This window comes from Dermatophagoides pteronyssinus, unplaced genomic scaffold, assembly GCF_027571235.1.
Source record: "Dermatophagoides pteronyssinus isolate colony J.1.1.1.1 unplaced genomic scaffold, Derpt_VIB-CSIC_2022.12 sq0005, whole genome shotgun sequence".
Classification (NCBI taxonomy): domain Eukaryota; kingdom Metazoa; phylum Arthropoda; class Arachnida; order Sarcoptiformes; family Pyroglyphidae; genus Dermatophagoides; species Dermatophagoides pteronyssinus.
In genome coordinates, this window is record NW_027461529.1 from 26,019 (window position 1) to 49,164 (window position 23,146).

At 29.4% G+C, this 23,146-nt stretch overlaps 4 protein-coding genes across 5 annotated transcripts; 2 read left to right on the top strand and 2 right to left on the bottom strand.

The window, feature by feature from the left end:
* Window positions 1-7,971: 7,971 nt before the first annotated feature.
* LOC113789605 (uncharacterized) lies at window positions 7,972-10,815 on the top strand. Its single transcript, XM_027339163.2, has 2 exons — window positions 7,972-8,345; window positions 8,403-10,815. Exons 1-2 carry the CDS (start codon window positions 7,973-7,975, stop codon window positions 10,670-10,672), a joined length of 2,643 nt encoding a protein of 880 aa, XP_027194964.2. The 5' UTR covers window position 7,972; the 3' UTR covers window positions 10,673-10,815.
* Window positions 10,730-12,848, bottom strand: PIG-T (phosphatidylinositol glycan anchor biosynthesis class T). Of its 2 annotated transcripts, none has more exons than XM_027339357.2 (2): window positions 12,587-12,848; window positions 10,730-12,525 (listed from the first exon to the last, which is right to left on the bottom strand). In XM_027339357.2, exons 1-2 carry the CDS (start codon window positions 12,762-12,764, stop codon window positions 10,832-10,834), a joined length of 1,872 nt encoding a protein of 623 aa, XP_027195158.2. In that variant the 5' UTR covers window positions 12,765-12,848; the 3' UTR covers window positions 10,730-10,831. The 2 variants fall into 2 exon arrangements, with proteins under 2 accessions (XP_027195158.2, XP_027195157.2); XM_027339356.2 differs by having other exon boundaries at window positions 10,731-12,525; window positions 12,584-12,847.
* LOC113789671 (mitochondrial mRNA pseudouridine synthase RPUSD3-like) lies at window positions 12,834-14,397 on the top strand. Its single transcript, XM_027339239.2, is given in 4 exon segments — window positions 12,834-13,236; window positions 13,238-13,319; window positions 13,321-13,366; window positions 13,428-14,397. Coding segments are annotated over 4 exon segments (1,287 nt in total). The 5' UTR covers window positions 12,834-12,913; the 3' UTR covers window positions 14,264-14,397.
* Window positions 14,274-22,269, bottom strand: LOC113789736 (uncharacterized). Its single transcript, XM_027339311.2, has 7 exons — window positions 21,779-22,269; window positions 18,072-18,139; window positions 17,960-18,006; window positions 17,192-17,883; window positions 16,706-17,121; window positions 16,052-16,649; window positions 14,274-15,996 (listed from the first exon to the last, which is right to left on the bottom strand). Exons 2-7 carry the CDS (start codon window positions 18,118-18,120, stop codon window positions 14,766-14,768), a joined length of 3,033 nt encoding a protein of 1,010 aa, XP_027195112.2. The 5' UTR covers window positions 18,121-18,139; window positions 21,779-22,269; the 3' UTR covers window positions 14,274-14,765.
* Window positions 22,270-23,146: the final 877 nt, after the last annotated feature.

Sequence of the window (23,146 nt, forward strand, 5' to 3'; positions counted from 1 at the left end):
GTAAAACAATTGATTATGATTATTATCATGATTAAAACGAAACGAAACGAATGGTTCGATGAACACACACACAAGATATGTTATCGATTAGATATTTTTCTTTTTCATTATTATTTTGTTTCCAAATGATTAATGATTGATCAAATTTAATGAATTTATTTTTTTCGCAAAGAAATTTTCCAGAAAATCTTAAATCCACCGCATGATGAGACGACGAAAAAATAACATTTCGTTTATGGAAAACGAGAAAAAATAAATAAATAAATAAATAAACACTTTATCCTCATCAATTTAATCATTATAAATTCTAGAATAATAACTGAATATATTTTCATTGTTCAAGTAATTCTTCGTTGTTTTTTCTTCAAAAAAAAGAGTTACAATTTGTTTATGTTCAAAGTGTTGTTTTGTTTCCAAAAAAAAGTAACAAATTTTTTTCTGTTTGTTCTTAATTAACGAAATAACGAAATATTTTTTTCGACAATGATCAAGATCTATAATCAGAAATTAGTCCTTGAAAAAACAAAAACAAAAAATTTGTAAATGATCCAAATCAATGATGATCAAAATATTCAATATATTTTCTGTTGTTACTATTATCACCATCATCATCATTATTATAATATAATTTTTGTAAATCTAAACAGCGTAAGAAGAGTAGGCCATTGGAACGAACACCGAAAACAAAAACAAAAAAAAAACAATAACCAATTTTCACCAAAATGATTATCTTCTTCTTCATCATTATTATTGTAGATTGGTTGCAATCTTTGATCATCATTATCATAATTATAATCAATTTGTTTCCAGAAAAAAAAGAGAGAGAGAGATGATCATTATAATTTCTGGTAGCATATTTTCGATTCAAGATTGTGTGTGACATTGAATATTGACTGATTTTGTTTTGTTTTGTTTTTTTTTTGGCTGCAAACATTATGCTAATTTCAACCAAAACAAAACAAAAAAAAAGCTCAAATTTCAGTTAATTTACTCAATAATTTGTTTGTTTCGTTCTTTATATAAAGATCATCATCATCATTATTATTATGATAATCGGCTAAATACCATATTTCACTGATGAAACAAAAAAAACAAAACAAAACGGGAAAGAAGATATTTATATATTCATCAATACCGGAGGCTGTTAGAAAATAAACGGAGTTTGTTTGTTTGTTTGTTTGTCTAGTTAGTTTGGGTTAGTTAGTACAAAACAAGACCAATGAACAAAACAAGACCAAATTGAAACGAATAAAGTTTTCATGATCACAAAATGAATTAGTAGTTTAGCAATTTTTTTTTATTTGAAATTATCCCAAAAAAAAGCAAAGATCCTTTATTTTTTAAGAAGAAGAGAAAATCTTTCGATTTATTCCAATTTTTGTTTTTTGTGTGTCACATCATTATTATTCTACGGATGTCTACGCAAACAAATTTAAACATATTTGAACAGTGAAAAAAAATTCAATTTTTCAATTTATACTGCAAAAAAAATTACTAAATAAACACAATTTTACAATGTGTATGTCTATCCGTAAATTTTTGTTTTGTTTGTCAAAGATGATGATGATGATGATGACAAAACAAGATTTGACCAACTAGAAACATCATGATTCTTTAGAATTGGTTATTTGGTTAGTGTGAAAATAAAATTCGGTCAACTGACCAACATCATCATTATTATTATTGATTCATTTTATTAACAGGAAAAAAATGAAAATTATGAAGAAAAAAAATCCTGATCCGCATCCACTTATGTTGTTGGTTTTTTTTCGGAGGGAGATGTGATTGTTAAATTTAGTGCACGTTTTTACCTCAGTTGTTATTTGTGTGTTTGTGTGTTGTTCAGAAAAAAAGCTAATGTTTAGTGAGTCGTGTGACCTTAAAAAACGGAACAACAACAACAAAAAAAAATGGTAGTAAATAAGTAGTAAATAGTTTTGGGTAGTAAGTAGGAAAAATAAAAATATAACGTTGTAAATAACATTAACATTGATATTCAAATTTAGAATTTTTTGTTTCCATTCAACGATATACCAACCAATGTTGTCATAATTTAGTATCATTTGATTATCAAAATATTAAAATGAAATTATAAAATGGTAATGAAATCAAACATGGTCATGAAAAAAAATCACGAATTTTTTATCCATTTACAATAAGCAAATATGAATCCCAAAAAAAAAAAAAATAGATAACGAAATAAAAATTTAAATCAATCAATCAATCAATCAATTGATCGATCAATTCAAAAACCCATTAGACTATATATCCGAGTGACCTAATCATTTTGCTAATAGTAATCTAATAAAGCAACAACAAAAAAAAATGAGTGACATAAATAAATGATAATTTCATTATCATCATAATCAACATTGACAGTGTATATATGTCATTATCATAATCATCATCATCATCATCGTTATTAAATACAGAAAAAAATAATAATGATGATTATCCATTCGTGAATATAATAATGATGATAATGATGATCTCAATCATCATCTAGAATCATATTTATTTAATAAAAAGTCTTAGTCTGTATTAGGAAGGAAAAACTTACATAACCTGGAGAATTTTTTTTTATTTTTCTTTCATTTATACGTTTCATCGTTTTCACGGTTACTGGTTATCAGTCAGTCAGTCAGTCAGTCAGATATTATTCTGATAAACCAGAAAAGTATTTTTTTTTCTTCTTTTTCTCCGATTGATAATGAAAAAAAATAACCATTTGAAATTACAAACAAAAATGTTTTTGTTATTGTTGTTGTTTTGGTTATTATCATTATTGTCAATTGACAATTGTATGGCACAAAATTTTGTTTTTGTTCTATTAATATAAATCAAATTTATTATTAACCAATCGATTGATTCGATCGATTGATAGAACAATCGATTGATTGATCTTTCCGTCATCACGTTGAATATCACGATTCTGTCATCAATTGAAACAAACCAAAGAACAACAGAGGAACAAAAAAATCTCTATCCATTTTTGTTTCATTCATAAATTGTGTTCTGATTTTTTTTCTTATTTCTTTTTTAAATCAAAAAAAAAAGTCACAATTATTTCAAGTTTCTTCCTTTCCACATTTCATCATCATCATCATTAATAAAAAATATATTATATTTAATAACAGAATAAACAAAAGATTTATGTCAAACAATTTGATGACACAGATGATGATGATGATAAAGGATTTTTATATTTTATTGCTTTGTTTTGAACAAACAAAAAAAAACAGAAAATTTCAATCAAAACCTTATCTTGAAATAAAATCGATCGAAATGTCATTATCGATCGATATCATCTGACCGGTACGGATTTGAGAATTTTTAATAAATAAAACAAAAACAAAATCTTACCATTAACCAATATTTTTTTCTTTCTTTCTCTCATTGAATTTATGTCGAATTTCAATTCATTTTCTTTCTCTCTCTCTTTCTTATTTTTCGCTCTCCATTTTGACTTTATTCAGATCTAAACTGGAATCTGATTTTCATTCTCTCAATCCATCCATCCATCCATCAATCCATAAGAAATAACAACAAAAAAAAGACACCTTGAGTAGGTATGGATAACCGAAAAAAAATATATATGGAAACTTATTGACAAACAAACACAGTAGTTCACTGCTGTAAATGAAACAATAATAATAATAATAATAATAAATACCTAAAGTTATTTTAACCAAACCATTTTCATTTTCTCTACTCGAATTACTGCATTACATTTCATTTCATTTCTCATTGGTTTTTTTCCCAGGTTTTTAGGTTTTTTTTCTTCATTTATTCATTCATTCATCTCGTAAAAAATTTTCATTTTTTTTTCATTTCTCATTTCCAACTATCGATGATGTTGAGGATCTTTTTTTTCACTATCCGACTGACTGACTGACTGACTGAGTGATGAAAAGTCACACACAAACACAATCGACAATCATTTTGAAAATGGATTTTCTTTTCTTTCAAAAAAAAAGTGATTCCAAAGTGATTTTTTTTCCAAAAGTTTATGTTTGATGCGCTCCAGATTTGATTTTTTTTTGTTTTGAAAAAAAACAATCATTAAACAACTGTGCAATTTGAATATAAAAAAAACACATCCACCTACACACTCGTAAACATCACCAAACCAAAAAACCAAATGAAAAAATCATTATCATTGTTTTTTGAAAAAAAAATTCATCGATTATTTCTTTGCACCATAATCAAATCATCATAATCATTATGAAAATGAAAAAATTTCAAGACAATCAACCTAGTAACAGATAAAAAAACAAAAAAACAATAATAACCAATACCTACGCTATTAAAGCATCCAAAATAATACCAAAAAAAGCAAAACAATTTCATCTTCTCTAAAGACAAAGTGAAAAGAAATACAATGGACCAAAAATAACAAAATAGTTTTTATTTTTTATTTTTTCAAATAAATTTTGTTTTCCAAACACATTCCATTTTTTATGATGCTTATGTAATGTCAATTTTGTTTCTTCAGGTGATTTTTGTTTTTGTTTTTTTTCATATTTATCATTGAAAAAAATTTGTTTAATTATTGTTGTTTTTTGTAAAACAAAATGACACATTCATCATCATTATCATTATCTTTTTTTTGGTGATTCAAAATAAAAAAGATGGATTGATCATAATCGAAATTTTATCCTGAATTCAATTGAACTTTGTTCGTTCGTTCATTCGTTTGTTTGTTTGAAATTGAAAATTTAGAAAATTTATGCAAATTCATCATCATCATCATCGCCAAAAGACAATGATGAATTCTTCATTTAATGAATAAATGATAATGATAATGATGATGATGATGCTGTTTTACTACTGTGTTACTGTAATAAACATTGATTCTTAAATAATAACAACAACAACAAATTATTATCCAAAAAAAACAACAACGTCACGCGATACATTTGAATCCATAATCATATTTTTTTTCTTGTTTGTTTGAAACAAAACAAAACAAATCAAATTGAATCCATCATTGTGTCATGTTATTTGGATTTTTTAAAAAAAATTCAATTTGTTTGAAAAAGAGACACATAGATCTTGATCTTGTGTATGTCGCATTACAGTTTTCATTTGTCATTCAACAATTCCAAAATATTCAGTTTGTTGTTAAAAATTTTCATTGATTTTTAATCATTGTTTTTTGTTTCGCAAACTTTTTTTTCTGAAATCACAAACAATTATGACAAGTTTTTGTTAATCCGTAAATGCAAATAACAATAATAATAATAATAATGATAATGATGATGATGAAAAACAAAGTAAAATTATCTGGAATATTGTAATGAACGAAAATCGCCCAACAAAACAAAACAAAAAAAACAACAACGAATCTATTTTGATCCAAATGAAACATTAGTTTCAAAGTTTTTTTTTCTTTGAAAAAAAACAAACAAACAAACCCAAAAATATCATCATAATCATCGGCAATACAACATCTAAAATAAAAAAAAATAAAGCCGGGTGAATTGTGAATCAATCCAGTTGGATACAATCTGCTTTTTTTGTTGTTGTTGTTGTGTTGTTTTCGGTTGTGATTTTTTTTTTTGGCTTGAAATAGAAACGTTTTTTTTGTCTACTTTCGCATTTTACCTTATTTTATTTCACAAATCAATCAATTTCCGATCAATTTTTAAATCTACTGAAAAAAAACGAAAACGAAAACGAAAACTCTATCATTATTCATTGTGTAAACAGAAGCAGAAAACGAAAAAAAAACATTTTCAAATTGAAAATCATTAAAATTCAATTTGATTTTCGATTTTTTTAAACCAAAAAAAGAAAAAAAAAAAAAAACCAATTCATATTGTCCTTTTTTTTCCTTTTCCAAATGTCTTTGCATTGATCAACAAAAAATGGCTTCAATATTCATAATATTTTTAATAATTTTATCAAATCAATTTATCAATCCGATATGTTCGGAAAATGATGATCGATTATTATTATTGAATCATAGATTATTACCAATTCGATCATCATCATTTGAAACATCATTAATTTCCGAAGATAATAATCAAACATCGACGACGACGACGACTACGACAACAAATAAACCTGATGATTTAACTGCCGATGATGAAAAATTATGTTTATTTGATAATAATGAACATTATGTATCATCATCCTCTTCGAATGGTTCAATGATTGCATTGAATTGTCGTATGAAAATATTTAAGAAAATTTCATCATCATCATCACCACAATCATTGATTAATAATCAAGAAATTTTAGCCAATTTTCTTCAAAATAATCATCATCATCATCGTCAAGATCATCATAGTCGTTTTACATCATCAATCAGTAACAGTAAGTCACCATTAACATCATCCGTATCATCAAATTTTACCGATTTATCAAATAAAGTTATTTCACCACTTTCACTTAATGGTAAGTTAAATAATGATGTTTTTTCAAAAAAATAAAAAATTAAATTCACAAAAAAAACTAAACAGTAAAAACATCACCGAATGGCGAAATAACTGTTATAAATGGTAAAACTGTAACATCGATTCATTATGATCATGATTTTCAACATCATCATCAACAACAACAACTATCATTACCATCATCATCATCGCATTCATTACCATTGATTGCTGCAGCATCAAATTCATCACCATCTAAAGAACAATCATCATCTTCAATTGTATTCTTTGATAATGAAGAATCAAAAAATCGATTAACTAAAATCGATTCGAATAATAATAATAATAATAAAGATTCGAAATCTACATTGAACACAACAAATTCAAGTAAGATTTTTGGTCTTTGATTTTTTCAATTTATCTTAACCAATTTTATTTCAATAATTTTTATCAAAAAAAAACTTAAGATCATTCTTCGGCTAAAACAAGCTCAACATTACCATTTGGTGCAAAAATTCAACGTAATAATAAAAAGTTAACGCCATCAAGTGATAATAAAACAAATTTATCGTCACATTCGCCAACATTTGTTGGATCGGTAGTAAGAACTGTATCAACGGATTCAAATTCCAATCATGATGATAATGATAAATTAACAAAAATTCCAACCAAAGTGGCAACAACAACAACAACATCAACACCGAAACCCGAAACATCGACAGGAATAATTCGTGATAAATATCGTATCGATTTTCTACGACAACGTTATAATAAAGCTAAATTATTCAATTCAACATCAACGACGACAACAACAACAACAACAACAGAATCTTCTATTGAAAATGATCATCATTCATCATCACCGGCACCGGTTTATACAACAACAAAACCATTATTTCGATCATCTTCCAATCATAATAATCATGGAAAATATCAATGGAAAAATCGAAATGTCCAACAGTATCAAACTACGGAAAAAACAACATTGAAGAATGCAACCGAAATTGATCAATCATCGGATAAAAATACTGCAGATATTCAACGAATGAAACCGAAATTTATATTGAAACCATTACCAAAACATCGTCATCAACAATCAGATTTAAAATGGCGTCCATATCATCTACGAACATCAACAACAACGTCTACTACAACTTCGACAACATTAAAACCAACATCGACGACAACAACGACTGGTGCACCACCTACACCAGTTTATAAACATCAGGATCTAGAAATTCAACAATCTATTGATTCAAGAAACGCATCACCACATAAAACTACTGAATCATCCCAGAATTTACAGATACCTGAACCACCACGACCATCATCATTAGATTATTCACCATTCATGACCGATATGATGATGATGCGTAATGTGCCAACAACGCCGAAAACAACAATTACCAAAATGGTAACATCTAATTATCGACCATTTGGCCAGAATTATAATTACAATGATGATGATGATGATTTTAATGATAATGATAATGAACAAAATATGAAATGGAGTGAAATTTTTGATCAAAAATTCAATATGATTAATGAAATTTATCGAAAAAATTCTCAACAACAACAACAACAAAAATACAATGATACCGAACACCATTGATCATTCATCACCAACATCAATACGTACAACGGCTGATCTGTTCAAATTGGCAATGATGAACATATCGCCATCAAAATCACCGGAATCGTCAATCTATAGACCACAGGAATTCACATCATCATCACCATCAACTTCGATTATAATGCCAACAACAACAACAGCACCCGAAGTGTTCGTTACAATTGAAAATAAATTCTATGTCGTACGTAATAATACTCCTGTAGTACATCATCAAATTCAGGATCTTGATCCATCACCACCGCCAACAATACCTATTGTACAAACACCCGATCAATCGCCACCACAATTATCATTTCAAAATCATAATATCCAATATCATCATCAGCCACAATGTTTGTGAAAAATTTTTGAGAAATTTTTTAAAATAACTTTTTTCTTTTTTTTACTAGATGGCGAAAAATTAACGATAAGCAATAGCTTGTCACAACAACAACAACAACAAAAACAACAATATCCAGAATATCCGGAAACATTGATGCATTTTGTACAGAAATATAATGCGATACCTGTAATTAATCAACAACAACAACAACAAAAACCAATAATTCAATCGGAGGACTTTCAATCAAATCAGAATTTACTGCCATCATATACACCGACTATAATACCATTGAATCAACAACAACAAACATCAAAATTTGAATATCCACAACCAAATAGTAATGAATTATATCAGATGGATAAATATAATCCAAGTCAATTAATGATGATGATGAATTCCGATAACACCGATACAGAAATACCGGATAATATTAATAATGATAATGATGATGATGATAATAATCCATATACATTAGTGAGACATTATATTCAAACATATCAACCGGATAAAAATGAAATTGATGGTTTTGAACAAGCAATGAATGTTATTCGTAATGATCTTAACAATAGGCATCGTCAACGTCAGCGTACTAAACCAATAACGTTTTGGCCATTATCATTAACATCACAAAAATCAACAATGATTACAACAAATAATCATAATACTGATGCAAATGATAAAATATTACCACGACCGCCGGCAAAATTATATACAATTCCTAAGAATACCTATCTAGAACATCCACAATTTGAAACAATTCAAACACCACAACAATTAACGATTGATCCATTATTGAAGACAATGGTAGAAATGATACAAGAACAAGCTGTTAATCGTTATAGTGAACCATTGAATAATAATGGTAAACAATCAATGATGATGTATGGGGGTAATAGTGATAGTAGTAGTAGTTTATCAGCATCCGAATCACAACAAACAAATCGAAGACAACGAACTAAACAATTTGTTCAGCCATCATCGATGATGATCAATGATAATGAATCAGCTACAACATCGTCATCGAAATATTATTTCGGTATTCCAAGACAGATAATGATGATGAAATCACAACAACAACAACAACAACAACGAAAGAAACCATCAATATTGAATAATAATGATAATGATCATAATATTGATTTTGGTATTGATGATCATTTTGAAATCGATATGAATGATATTCTTCGTAGACCATTGAAAACAACAACAGCAATAAGACAATATAATTTACGGCCACAACAGACAACGGATAAAAAACAGAATTCCAATCTAATGAATAGTGATACTAATCATGTAACAAATCAAGGAGCATTATCAATATTGAATGAATCACCCGAATCAATGATAAATGATCCATTTGAAGAATTCTATGATCGTGATCGAATATTATCATTGAATAATAATGCATTAATTGATTATCCATCCATTCGATGGAAATTACCACCATCACCTACTGAAGTTGCAAAGTTTGCTGCTTTGCAATATGAAAAAAGTAATAGGAAACAAATACTGCCATCATTATCATCATCATCATCATCATTATCAAATGAAAGAAATAAAACATTACAGAATGATGATAATGAGGAAAAAATGAAACCATCTTCATCATCACATACGAATAGTATACAAAAATCGATATTGTCGGTGATTGATAAAACCACTGGACATCCATATAGACTAAGTAAATTAGGTGAATTATTATCATTGACTGGCCTTTTCAATGCAATACAGACACAAACAAAAAACGTAGCTACCGATCATCAACAAAGACAACAAACAACAACATCGGACAATAGTAATGGTAATGGTAGTAAGCAGAAAAAAATCAATAATCAATCCTTATCAACATTGAATTCGGATTCAATACAGAAATCAATACTCGATTATGTTGCACAATCATTTAATCAACAACAACTTAATCAATATCCATTGATTGATAATCGTCAATATTCAATAGCTGGACAATCATATTATCGACAACATCAGCCGAATAAAATCAAGATAAATAAGATGGATAAAAACCAATCGAATGAATTGAAACGACAATTATTGATACATAAAATGGGTGCCAAAATTTCAAATAACAACAACAATAGAGATTTATTAAGAAATCATGAAAAACTTATTCCGAATTCGTCAAATCAGATGCTAATGATGACTAAAACAAAATTGCCCGAAACAAAAGTGATTCGAAAATCTGAAAATAATAGTGAAAAACAAAAATTGGCATTCCCATTACTTACGATCGATTCGAATACGAAAAAAATTAAACGTAATCGATTAATGACTAATGTTAAATCTTTGATCAAAGTAATCAATAGATTCAAATCAAAATAATAATAATCAACAACCATATCGTACACAAAAATATTGACATTTTTTTTGATAATTTCATATTTTAATTCATTGAATTTTTCCAATTTTGAACTGTGAAAAAAATTATTTAAATGATAAACAAAATCATACATTTTTTTAAAAAAACAAAGACTATCGCAATTAGAAAAAAAAGAAACGTTTTGGATTTTTCTTGGCCGCTGCTTGTGATTTTGTGATCATCACTTTACGTGTGGTCAGATTATAAATCGGTCCAAATGCAATGGATAATGCTGTTGATACAAGACATATAACATTATAGGGCATGCTAAAATCTGGGGTTGGCATCATTATAATCAATGGTTCAGTATATAAACGTAGGGGATAATTTTTCTGTAGATTAGCTATTGTACTAGTAGAAAATGAATTATTTTTGAAATATGATTCAAATATTCGAGGTAAAAATCGTTCATAAGTATATCCAGGATCGGAAGATTGATGATTATCAGCGAACAAGAATGTAACCGTTGCTGGATTTATATAAAGACCATGATTTGGATCTGGTGGAAATTCAGTCCAACGTAAAAATTGATGATCAAATTCAAAACGTATTTCGATCAATGAATTTGGCGGCAGATGAAGTTTTACTTCAAGTTGATGTGGCCGTATACGATCTTGTGCTGGTTCATAGTGTAATTTTGTTGGTTGAATTTCTTTGCTTATTGTAGATTTCATTGATGTTGATGATTCCAGTGGTCGTGATTCAATACGCAGTGTATGCAAATACATTCTTAAATACCATGGTATTGTATCAGCGTAAATAGCATCGATACCGAATGGAAAACGATTGGTAAGCAAAACTGTTATACCACCGGTTTGAACACCAACACCACGCGAAAATCTTCGAACTTGTACATGTTGATAATCAATCGGATAGTTTAATTTTCCATTATATGATGCGGGATATTGTATTCCAATGTTCAGACCATTTTTCGGCTTCGATTCCGATGATTTTAAAATCGATTTTAGATCATATTCCACAAATAAACGTTGTTGTTGTTCGTTTATCATTACAGGTGATTGTCCAAGGACAATCGATCCATATTGATCAGAATTAATGCTTATAAATCGAGATGGCTCAATAAGAAGTTGTCCATTGGATGATGGATTACGATTCAATGGTGTAATATCAACATAAATTCGACTTGAACTTGCAAGTGGACAATGACTATCTAATGAGGAGCCAAACAATGAATTCAATGTCCAACTATATTTACCATCCAATACTAATGGTCCAGTAAATACAATAAGAATATTTTGTTTGAGTTCAATACCGGTGGTTGATGAACAACGGTTGATATCGGTACAGGAAAATTCGAAATCCACTGATTGTGAATAAAATTGTGTATCAAAAATATTTGTTGCATGAAGCAACGAAGCAAGACCTTTGTTTCGTTGACATGGAAGCATTTTAGTGAATGGTGTTAGATTTTCCGTACAGATCGGTTCCTGTGGTAATGATGCCATATAACCATAATCGTGTTCAATGTTTTTATCTTCAATTGGTTTCAATTTCAAAAATGGACGATATGAAATCTTTGGCCGTATGGTAACAGTCGGGTTGATTAGATTGATCGAGGCACAGAATTGTCCAGAAAGTAGACTAGTCAATTTATTCCAATTATTTTTCGAATTGAGATAAGTAGAAAACCATGCCCAAAGATGAGCATTTGGTGATGTATCACGTGCAGGTAATCCCCAACGATCATATTTCCAATAACCTTTTGTCAAACTGAAATGCAATTCCTGAATTTCAAGCTGATGAAATAATCGTAATAAAGATAATGGAAATATATCATTATGTTTGCCAGCATCCACTAAGACAAAATAAAATAAGAGATATTAAAAATGGATTGGATAAATTTAAAAATTTACCACCAAAAGGATATGAAAGATTAGCGTTGATAAAGGTTTTAAATTCAAAATGGGCAGAAATTTGACCATCATTCAGTGATCGTATGATGAGCTGTTCATCAAAATGTTCATCATCAATGCCATGATTGGCTGAGATCGCAGTTATCAATAATAAAAGATTGATCAAATGGGAGATTATCATTTTTCCAATGTGAAAAGATATTCGAATTTGGCAATTGTTCGATCAACAAACACCAAAAAAAACACCGGCTGACTCGGGTGTATACCATTGTTTATGAATGGTAATAGCACGTGTTGTTTTCAATAATTTTGTTTTATTTGAAAGAAAAGATGTTCAAACGACAAGTTTTATTTGTTTTAAATCAAAATTTGATACGTTATTCTTCATTATCACAATCAACGGTGACATCATCATTGAATTCGGCAAACAATAGATATGATAATGATGATGGACACCAGCACAAATCAATCAATAAACGATTATCATCATCATCCAAACATTTATATCGAAATCTATTCGATTGGAATAGTCAAATTGATCTGGCTAAATTATTAGCGAAAAATATCGTTTACAATGATTATGGTTTGATAGCCATTTCTAAACCATGGGGATTAGGTATACATAAACCTGCTGATAATGTAATTTATTTGAAAAAATCCTTCAAACGCTGAACAAATATTAAATAATCAAATTTTTGGCCAACCAAAATACTCTATTGCCGATGTTATTGATTTATTTGGGACAACTAATGCATCTTAATCATCCATTGCATATTGTTAAAGGTTTAAACAATTATTTTCTAATTTTTATTGATTTTTCATTCAATTATACATTATTATACAGCACCAGATCGTCGTTGGTCTGGACTTGTATTATTTTCCGAAGAAAAAACGATTGAGAACCATATCCTGAAATCAATACGTCGTGCAAAAGCACAGCGAACGCCGCCAATGCGTTTCTATTGCGTTGTGAATGGTCTAATCCCGAGCGTAGAGATTGGCCGCTGGTATGAAGAGCGTTGTGGGATACGTTTAACTGAAATCGATGAATTAGGTCAATCAAAAGAGCCGATCTATGTTTCACCGAATGATATGAGTCATAATATTCGTAAAAAAGGTGCTCATCGTGATAATAAATATCAACTTGGTCCAGTGAAATCTGCTTCAATCAAATATCGTGTATTGGCACAGAATCCAGATCTGGCCGTATCATTAATCGATCTACATACGACAATAACAAAATGGTCCGCAATACAATGTTTTCTTGCATATAAAACATCATTCATATTGGGTGATACCTTTTTTTCCTATCGTGTCAAACATATATTTGGTCAGCATATCACAATGTCAACATTGAAACAAAAAAATCTACAGAATTGGCGTCATATTGATCAATCATTTGAACCATTATCACGAAAAGTTTGTCAGAAATTAGGCGTCCGTAGTAATCGTGAAATACCTTTAATGATACATCATTATGGCCTATTATTTCCAAAATTATTGCGAACATTACGTCCATTAAAACGACAATCCAATCATGAATCATTAAATGATCAAACTAATCAAAATCTAATCAAACTTGATGATAATGATGATCTAATCATCGAAACAAATTTCAATCATTTACCCAAACATTTTTATCGTACACTTGATCGTTTAAATTTGAATATTTTTTCATAATAAATTGTAATTTTTCTTTTAAAAAAATCAAATCATTTAATGCATCATTATTAAGGTATCTCATCAAATGGTCATGCTTATAAAATATTTTAACAAAAATTTGATGGAAATGGAATATAGGGAGAAAAATCTTATATCATTGATGTTACACAACAATTTTCTTAATCTCTCTTATCTCTAATTGCGCAATGTTTGCGTGTGTATGGTTGTTATGTGTGAAAATCATTAAATGAATGGAGAAAAAATTTAAAGTGAATGATGTAATTGTGGGAAAAATGCAAAAAACAAACAAATTAAATCGAAATATTCATTTTAAATTGATTGATTGATGGAATGATTGATGTTTTTTTTCCTGGTTCATTAATTACGTAATGAAAGAGAAAGAGAGAAAAAGAGACAAGAGAGATCGCTTTTATTATTTAATTTCCGAATGTTTTTCGTTTTGTTCTGTTGTTGTTCTATGGATGTTCTATATTAGTATTTTCGATTGAAATAAAATTCATTAAACATCTTGTGATTGTATCATTGTTTCATTTGGATCAGCCAATATAAGAAATGCAGCATGTCCATGACCACCAGTATTACCACCACTGGAAGTAGTAGTAGTCATCATTTGTGGCATAACATTTGTTGCATGTAAATGATGATGATGTTGAAGAGTGGATTCCATATGTGTTGGCTGTTGTGATTCAATTTGTTCGGAATAAAAATATGGAGATGGACCCGATGATGATGATGATGCTGGTGAAGGTCCAGATGTGAAAAAATGTTGTTGTTGTTGTTGATGATGCGGAATTGGTTCGGATGATGGTTCCATCATTCCAATATCATTATCATCACTATTTGATTGTCCATCAACCATCAACGATGAAGGTCGTGTAGCAGCAGCTAATATGATATGAGTCATCGATGATTGTGGATGTGGCTGTGGTTGTTGTTGTTGTTGCTGCTGCTGTTGATATTGTTGTTGATAATCACGCCATTGTTGTAAGCGGCTATCAGCATATTGTACCATGGGCATTGATATATGGCTAATGATTGGATGGCTTTGATCTTCTTCGGATTGATAATCCTGTGGTTGTTCAAAACGACGTTGATTATTAGTTATTAATAATGGTTGCTGTTGTTGTTGCTGTGATGGTGCCGGTACTGAAGATGATAATAACGATGCTGGTCCTTTTGGTCGAAGCAAGATTCGAACAACAGCATGATTCACAGCAACTGTACCCGGTGATGACGGTTGTTGTTGGTCAACAACATCTATCGATGGTTCAGATGATGATACATGAAATAATGGTTGTTGTTGTTGTTGAGAATAGGCATTTTCATTGACAGCATTAGTCATTATCATAGCCATACCACGACCATTTGATGATTGTTCACCATTATTACCGGCCATTTTCATTTGTTCATTATTATTACCATTATAATATACAATTGCCATTGGTGATTGACTTGATGGTGATCGATGAATGATTGCTGGTTTAATTGGAGCCATCATTGAAGGCGATCGAATCGTTGGTGCTCGTACACGTACAGGAACATAGACCGGCACGGGAACTTCAACAACATGTGGTCGTGTTTGTTGCATTGGCGATGGTGGCGGTAGTTGTGGCTGAGATGGACTATATTGATACAATATCGGTGAAGATGGTGGCGATAATGGTTGATAATAAGCAAAATTTTGTTGTGGTGGTTGATTTACCGATGATGATGATGGTGATTGAGGAAACCTGTTGTGTGTATTTAAATCGTATTATTTTAACTATGAATTTAATGATAACTTACATGATCGATGGTGATGGTGATTCTTCACGTGATGCTTCATTAGGCATCGATCGATGTGTTATCAATAGAATTAAACGTTGTGGTTGTTCGGCGGTAGCAGCCGGCATCATCGGTTGAGGTTCGATAATTTGACGACGATAGCTAGGTTGATTGGAACGTGTTTGTGCAGCGATTGCCTGAATAATAGCTGCTAATGGATTTGGCATAGATGCTGTTGATGATTGTTGTTGTTGTTGTTGTGATGATGAAGATGGGTAATAACGTGGACCCATCATCATTAATGGTGGTGGTGGTAATGATGTTGACATCGATAATGCTGATGGTGGCGATGGTCGACCATACATAATTGTCGTACGAATTGTTTGATCCGAATCGCTATCATCTTGAATAGAATTTGATGATCGTGATTTTTGTCCCAACAAAATTGGTACCGAAATTGTTTCAGTTGTACGATCATCACCATCCATATCATCATCATCATCATCGTCACCGTCAAGATCAATTTCATGATGATTATTGCTATTATCCATATCGGCTGATCCTGTTGCCATTTTCGGTATGGTTCCCATCATTATCATTTTAGGTGAGGGTGTCATTGCTACGAGGAAAAAAGGGTTACAAATCATTGTTTTTATATTTTTGTTTTAATGATACCTTGAGATCGAAGTGCCGAGAATAATTTCGACATCATTGTCAATGCAGCCATACGTATCAATTGATTTGCTTGTGAAGAACTTGGATCATTTCCATTATTCATTGATGGTGATGATGATGATGTGAAACCATTCAATGGACTGCCACCAATTGATGATTGATGATAGAAAAATTTAACACCTGGTGTTGGTCCATCATCATCTGTTGATGTTTGTTGATCAATTTTACTTGGTTTTTCATTAGTGATCAATAAATTATCACTACCATTCTCTGATGGAATATCAGTCGTTGTTGATGGGCCAACATTATCAACAACATTCGAAGCACGTAATACAACTGAATACGTATTCTGTAATGGATAAGTAAATTTACGAAGACGATTTTCCCATTTCAAACGAATATTATCAAAAGTATTGCTATTGTTTTTTTTTCATTTGAAAAAACGCTTTTATGAGAAAATTTTTTTAAATTTATAAAAAAAATTACCTCCAAGGTGAATCTAGATCATGATCAGAATCATCAGCCGTTTTATTTGAATCTGAATCCAATGTTGATGGATCACGAATATCAAAAAATGATGAAAGGCCACCAGCTGATGATGATGATGATGGTGAACGTGATGGTGGTGGTGGTGGTGGTTGTTGAAAATTCAAATCCATTAACCGTTCAATAAAGATTAATTTTGGATTAATATTACCAATAGTGGAACGATCTTGATCAACAGAATCCGATTGATCACTATCTATTGAATCCTCTTTATTATTATTATTATTATTATTTAAAACAATTATTGATGGTGATAATTGATCATCGTTATCATTATCATTATCATCTTTATCTTTACCATTTGATTCATTAATTTTATTATCATCATTTAAATTTTTCATTTCAGTTGTCGATGTAGTTGTTGTTGTCGTCGATAATGATGATGATGATTGGCCATCATCATTAAAACGTTTTGATTGATTATTATTATTATTCAAACTTGATGTATAAGTAGCAACAGTTTCAGTTGTTGTTGTCGCTGATGATGATGATAATGATTGATCATTATTTTTAGCAGATAATCCAACAACATTACCATTCAATAAATCCGGTAATGATGCTAATTGTTGCTGTAAACGTTGTTGCGTTGTTTCACTTTCTTCCAATGGAAATGCAATACCATATTCATGTTTCTAAAATTTCATTGATCGATCAATAAATTAAGAATTGAAAATGTTTTTTGTTTTGTTTTGTTTTATTAATACTAACCGTTTCATCTTTGTTCATTTGTGAAATGACCAATGTGAATAATGTCACTGAATAACAAAAAAAACATATTATCCCTCTTGAGTAATCATAAAACACAGCAATTAACACTTACCTAGGACAATCAATACGGTAATCAAACTTAGAAATTTCATTGTACGCATCGAAATAGTTTCACTTGCTCTGTTGATATATATTTTTAAAAGACAAAAAAAAAATTTTTTTTTAACGAAATGAATTAAAATGGACAACATGAAATAATTCATAAGATTGGAAAAAAACTGCGACCAAATCTATTTATCATCATCATCATCATCATTATTTTCGAGTTTTATAATAATAAACTCTTTCGGGTTTCTCTTTTATTAAATCTGGCTAAAATTGGCCAGTTTTTTTATTTTATTATTTATTAATTCATTTCAATTTCATCTTTATAATCATGAATATAAACATTATATATGTTTTTTTAAAAAGAAATTCAGATTGATTCAGGTCGAATAGTAGTTGAAAGAAAAATTGATGTAATAAAAAGAGATGATGATGATGATGATGAGAAGAGAAAATCGGATTCAAAAAAAGCAATCGAATGAACCAAGTTTCATTTGCTGTATGTTTTCTTTTCTTTTTTCATTTCATTTCATTTCATTTCAAAATGTATTTTTAGGTTTTTCTTTTGATTGATTCGGTTATTTATTACTTTTTTTTTCATCGATTTGTTATTGGCATCATTATCATCATCATCATCATCATTATCGAAATTTAATTTTGATAGATTCCGTTTTTTTTTGTTGTTGTTGATTTCTATAGTTAATCGAAATAATGAATTGAATTCGATTCAAAATACAAAATACAAAATACAAAAAACAAATGATTCTTAGTCTAGGATTCCTGGGTCTGGTTTTATATACGATCCATTTGTTTTTCCAACCAACATTATGATAAAACCAGAAAAAACTGGATCCGTTTGGTCAACAGAAAAACCAAAAACAAAAAATCAAAATCAGCAATAGTTATCTAGCTAGATAAATAGAATTCTATATTTATTGATACGATATGTTTATTTTTCGATTGAAAAATTCATTTTTTTTAGTGCAATCATTATGTCATACACATTTTCTATATCAAGAACAACATTTGATTGAATCATGTATACACAAACACATCAAACGCACTGAATTTTTTATTCAAAATGTCAATCACCTTTATTTGAAAAAGGTATGCCTAACTGTTTCTGTTTCGAATGTGCGAACACAGAGAAAATTTTTTGGGGAAAATTTTTTGCTGTTTGAAATTTTCCCGAACACTTTTTCCCCACCATTTTTTCATTCATTCATTCATTCAATGATTGTCACATCATATTTTCATCAATTTTTTTTCGTTGAAAATTTCAAGTTTCTACCTGATATATAAATCATTCGCAATTCATCGTTTTGACCAAATAAACGAAATGAAACGAAACGAAACAAAAAAAAAAACAAAAAAAAATGCCACACACAAATCATTTTGAATGAATACAATAGGGATGCACGAGAGACAACGAATATTGTTTGCTTGCTTGCTTGCTTGCTTTATCACTATAAAAATGAAATGTTGTTTTGGCCCAAATCGTGTGTCCAAATTGTTCCATTGTTCAATGTTTTTTTTCTGTTGTTGTTGTTGTTCGCCATTCATTTTTTTTGATTTAACAAAAAAATTTCCATCATGATGATGATGATAATAACCTGTGTGTGTGTGTGCGATTGTTGGTGGAATAAAATTTTTCAGTTTTCTTTCATCATTTCAAACAAACGTGAAAAAAAACTAAACAATCGATTTTGATCGAAAAAAATAAAACGAAAAGATATTTACAATCGATATTTTTTTTACCGCACTGTTTTTCGATATTTTTTTTCCTGAACACTCTTTTTTTTTCCTCATTATCATCATCCATCTGATGATGATAATGATGATCAGGATCAATATTGACAAAAAGAAAAAACATACATATTCACTTCCTTGACCAAAAAGTCGATAAAAAATAGTTTTCTGGATTCAATTCAATCAGGTAATAAAAATGGAAAATATCAATCAATAATAATGATGATCGATAGCAAATAAATGAATAATGGTCATCTTTTGGGGTTTAAAAAAAAATCTGACACACCTATATCCACCCACATCGACAGACAATATCATAATAATGTTGGCAGCATTTAAGTAACATTTTTTTTTTGTTTGTTTGTTTGAATTGTAAATTATTTTTCATTTCTCTTTTTGGATTATATATTAATGATTGTAATTATCATCATCATCATTATCATTAAAATGAAAGAGTTAAAAAAAATTCACTACTTTGAAGGATAGAATTTGTATTTAAAAAGAAAGAAAAGAGTTGAGATATACAGAGAGAAATTAATTGCTATGCTGATAATTATCATCATCATCATCATCATCACCATATATGATAAGTCGGGTAATTATCCGCAACAACAACAAAAGTCTTCGTGAGTGTATAACGAACAAGCAAAAGTCCAAAACTTTGTTTTAAAAAAAATAAAATAAAATTATCGGTCAAACAAAAATTTTGTGTGGCCAATTATCGAATCAATTTAATCAGTTTGTCCACACCATACACGCACACACATTGATAATGATTAAAACATGATCTATTTCAACAAATATGACAATCTTAATGTCATTAATTTCTATCTATCAAACAAAAAAAAGGACATGCATGAAACAAGACAAAATGTTTTTGTTTTTGTTTTTAGAAAATAAATGAAATAAATTCAATTCATTCTGAATATATCAATTTAGGTGTGTATGTCGGTAATGTGTCATTTATAGATAGATGTATGCATGCAATTTATATATATATTTTTTTCTTCAAATGATGATGATTCTATTTTAACCCAACCGACCGAGAAAGAAAAAAAGAAAAACAACAAACGACAACAACATCTAAGCAATCCACATTTGAACAACAACAACAACAACACTAAGTTAGTTGATCCGTAAATTTGTCCCGAATGAATGAATGAATGGTTAAAAAAAATTACCGTAATGGTCCGTCTATTTTGGGGTGATCAACGAACACAACTGATGATGATAGATGATGGATATAACAGAAGAAAAAAAACAGTAACACAACCTGATGAATCAGAAGAAATCTAGGTCAAACATTTTGACCGAATATAACCGAACGACAACGATGATGACATATAATTGTGAAAAAAAAAGATTTTCAAAAAAACTGGTTTTCTCCTTCTTTTTTTTTCCATTTATCTTTTTTGGTTTTGTATGGGTACACTAACTCTTTTTGATGATGATGATGATGATGAAAGAGAAAGGTTTTTTACTTGGCTAAGACTGCTAAAAAACCTCAGGATATTTCATCATCGTGATGATGAAATATTTAAATTTATTTTTTCCATTTTCATTTTGATTTATTGCTTCAAAAAAAAACTTAAAGCTTAAAAAAGACATTTCAAACTCTTTTACATTATCATTTTTATCATTTTCATCAGAAAAAAAAAGATTCGTAACCTTTAAAATCATAATTGTTATCGTGATTAAATTGGAAAAAAATCTTGTTGACAACAACAAGAAAATAATAGATTTTCACTAAATCAAATAAGCCAATACAGGTGAATCAAGACAATTATAATTCGGTTTCTCTTCATTGATTTGTCATTGAACAAAAAAAAAAATAAATATTCATTTGAATTTCAATTCGATTGAATAATCAATCAAATTGATTGAATAATAATAAAACGATGCAAATGAACAATGAAAAATATTGTTTGTTCATATGTTTAACAATTGAACAAAAAAAAAACTTACTGAATCAATTTCTGTAGGATCTGTTTGAGATCGGCTTTCAAAGCACTATCTTCACTGCCACCACCGCAACCACCGTTAGCAACAAATGCAAGATTTTCGGCTGCAACCTTTTCTGCTTCCGCTTGTTTTAATGCGATCGGATCGATCGTATAGATTTTTTTATTATTTGTAGATGTTGATTTTGTTACCAGATTTTTAGTTATTATTTTATTACCACCTTTATCACAACCACCGGACGTAACAATAATAACGTTTGATGATGGTACTACGGATGAAAATGGTGGCGGTGGTGTGCCAGGTGATGACAACGGAGGTGTTGGTGGTGGTAATGGTGGTGATGGTGATGGTGTCAACTTGACCGCCGTTGTTGTTGTTGTTATCGTTGTTTTAGTTGTTGATGATGATGAAGAAGATGATGATGATGATGATTTTTTATGATGATTACCGGAATCCACAATTGCTGCCAGCGTGAATAATTGTGAAAAAGGCTTTTAAGGGCCACAAAATTTTGAAAGCTTCAAAAAAAACGGAAAAAATAACCGAAAATCGAATCGAACTGAAAAATCGATCTGAAATTGAACAGAAGAATCTCGAGTTTTTTCTGTTCGAAAAAAAAGGAAAAAGAAAGATGAAATTATTATTATTACTTTTGATTGAAAACACACATAAAGAGTACTAAAACGAATTGATCCTGAATCCGGTTATTGTCATCATCATTATATTTATAAAATTAACTAAATTGAAAAAAACAACATGTGAAGAGAAAACTAACATAATCATCAATAGGATATGATTTAAAAAAGAAAGAAAGAAAAGAGTTAACACACATAAAACATCATCTCTTTCGTTTTGTTTGTAAAAACAGGTAGATTTTCTCTTTGAATTGAATTATACTAAAGGAAAAAAAATACTGAATCAATTTTCATTTACCGATGTAACGAACAAAATAAAAATCGATCAAATGAAAAATAGAAATATGGAATTCTATATATAAAATACGCCCAATGTAGGTGTGGTATGATGGGTATGATATGTATGATGTGCATAAATTATGTCGAGATTTTTCATTTTTTTTCTAGCTGACTGAATGACTAATTTAATAAATAAAAAATTCTAATCTTGACATAATGGCAGCAAAACATTCACATACCAATCAAATAATTATATTTGGGCGTCATCAATAAACAAATTACCGAAAAAAAAAAATATGAAAAAAGGGTAGAAAAAGAGAGTAGGATTGGAAAAAAATCTACTAATTAAATTAAACCAATGATCATTTGCTTATTAAGTGCAACATTTCTATATGGAAAAAACAAGGAAGCCAATTTGGAAAAAAATTGGATGAATAATTTAAAAATGATGCTTACA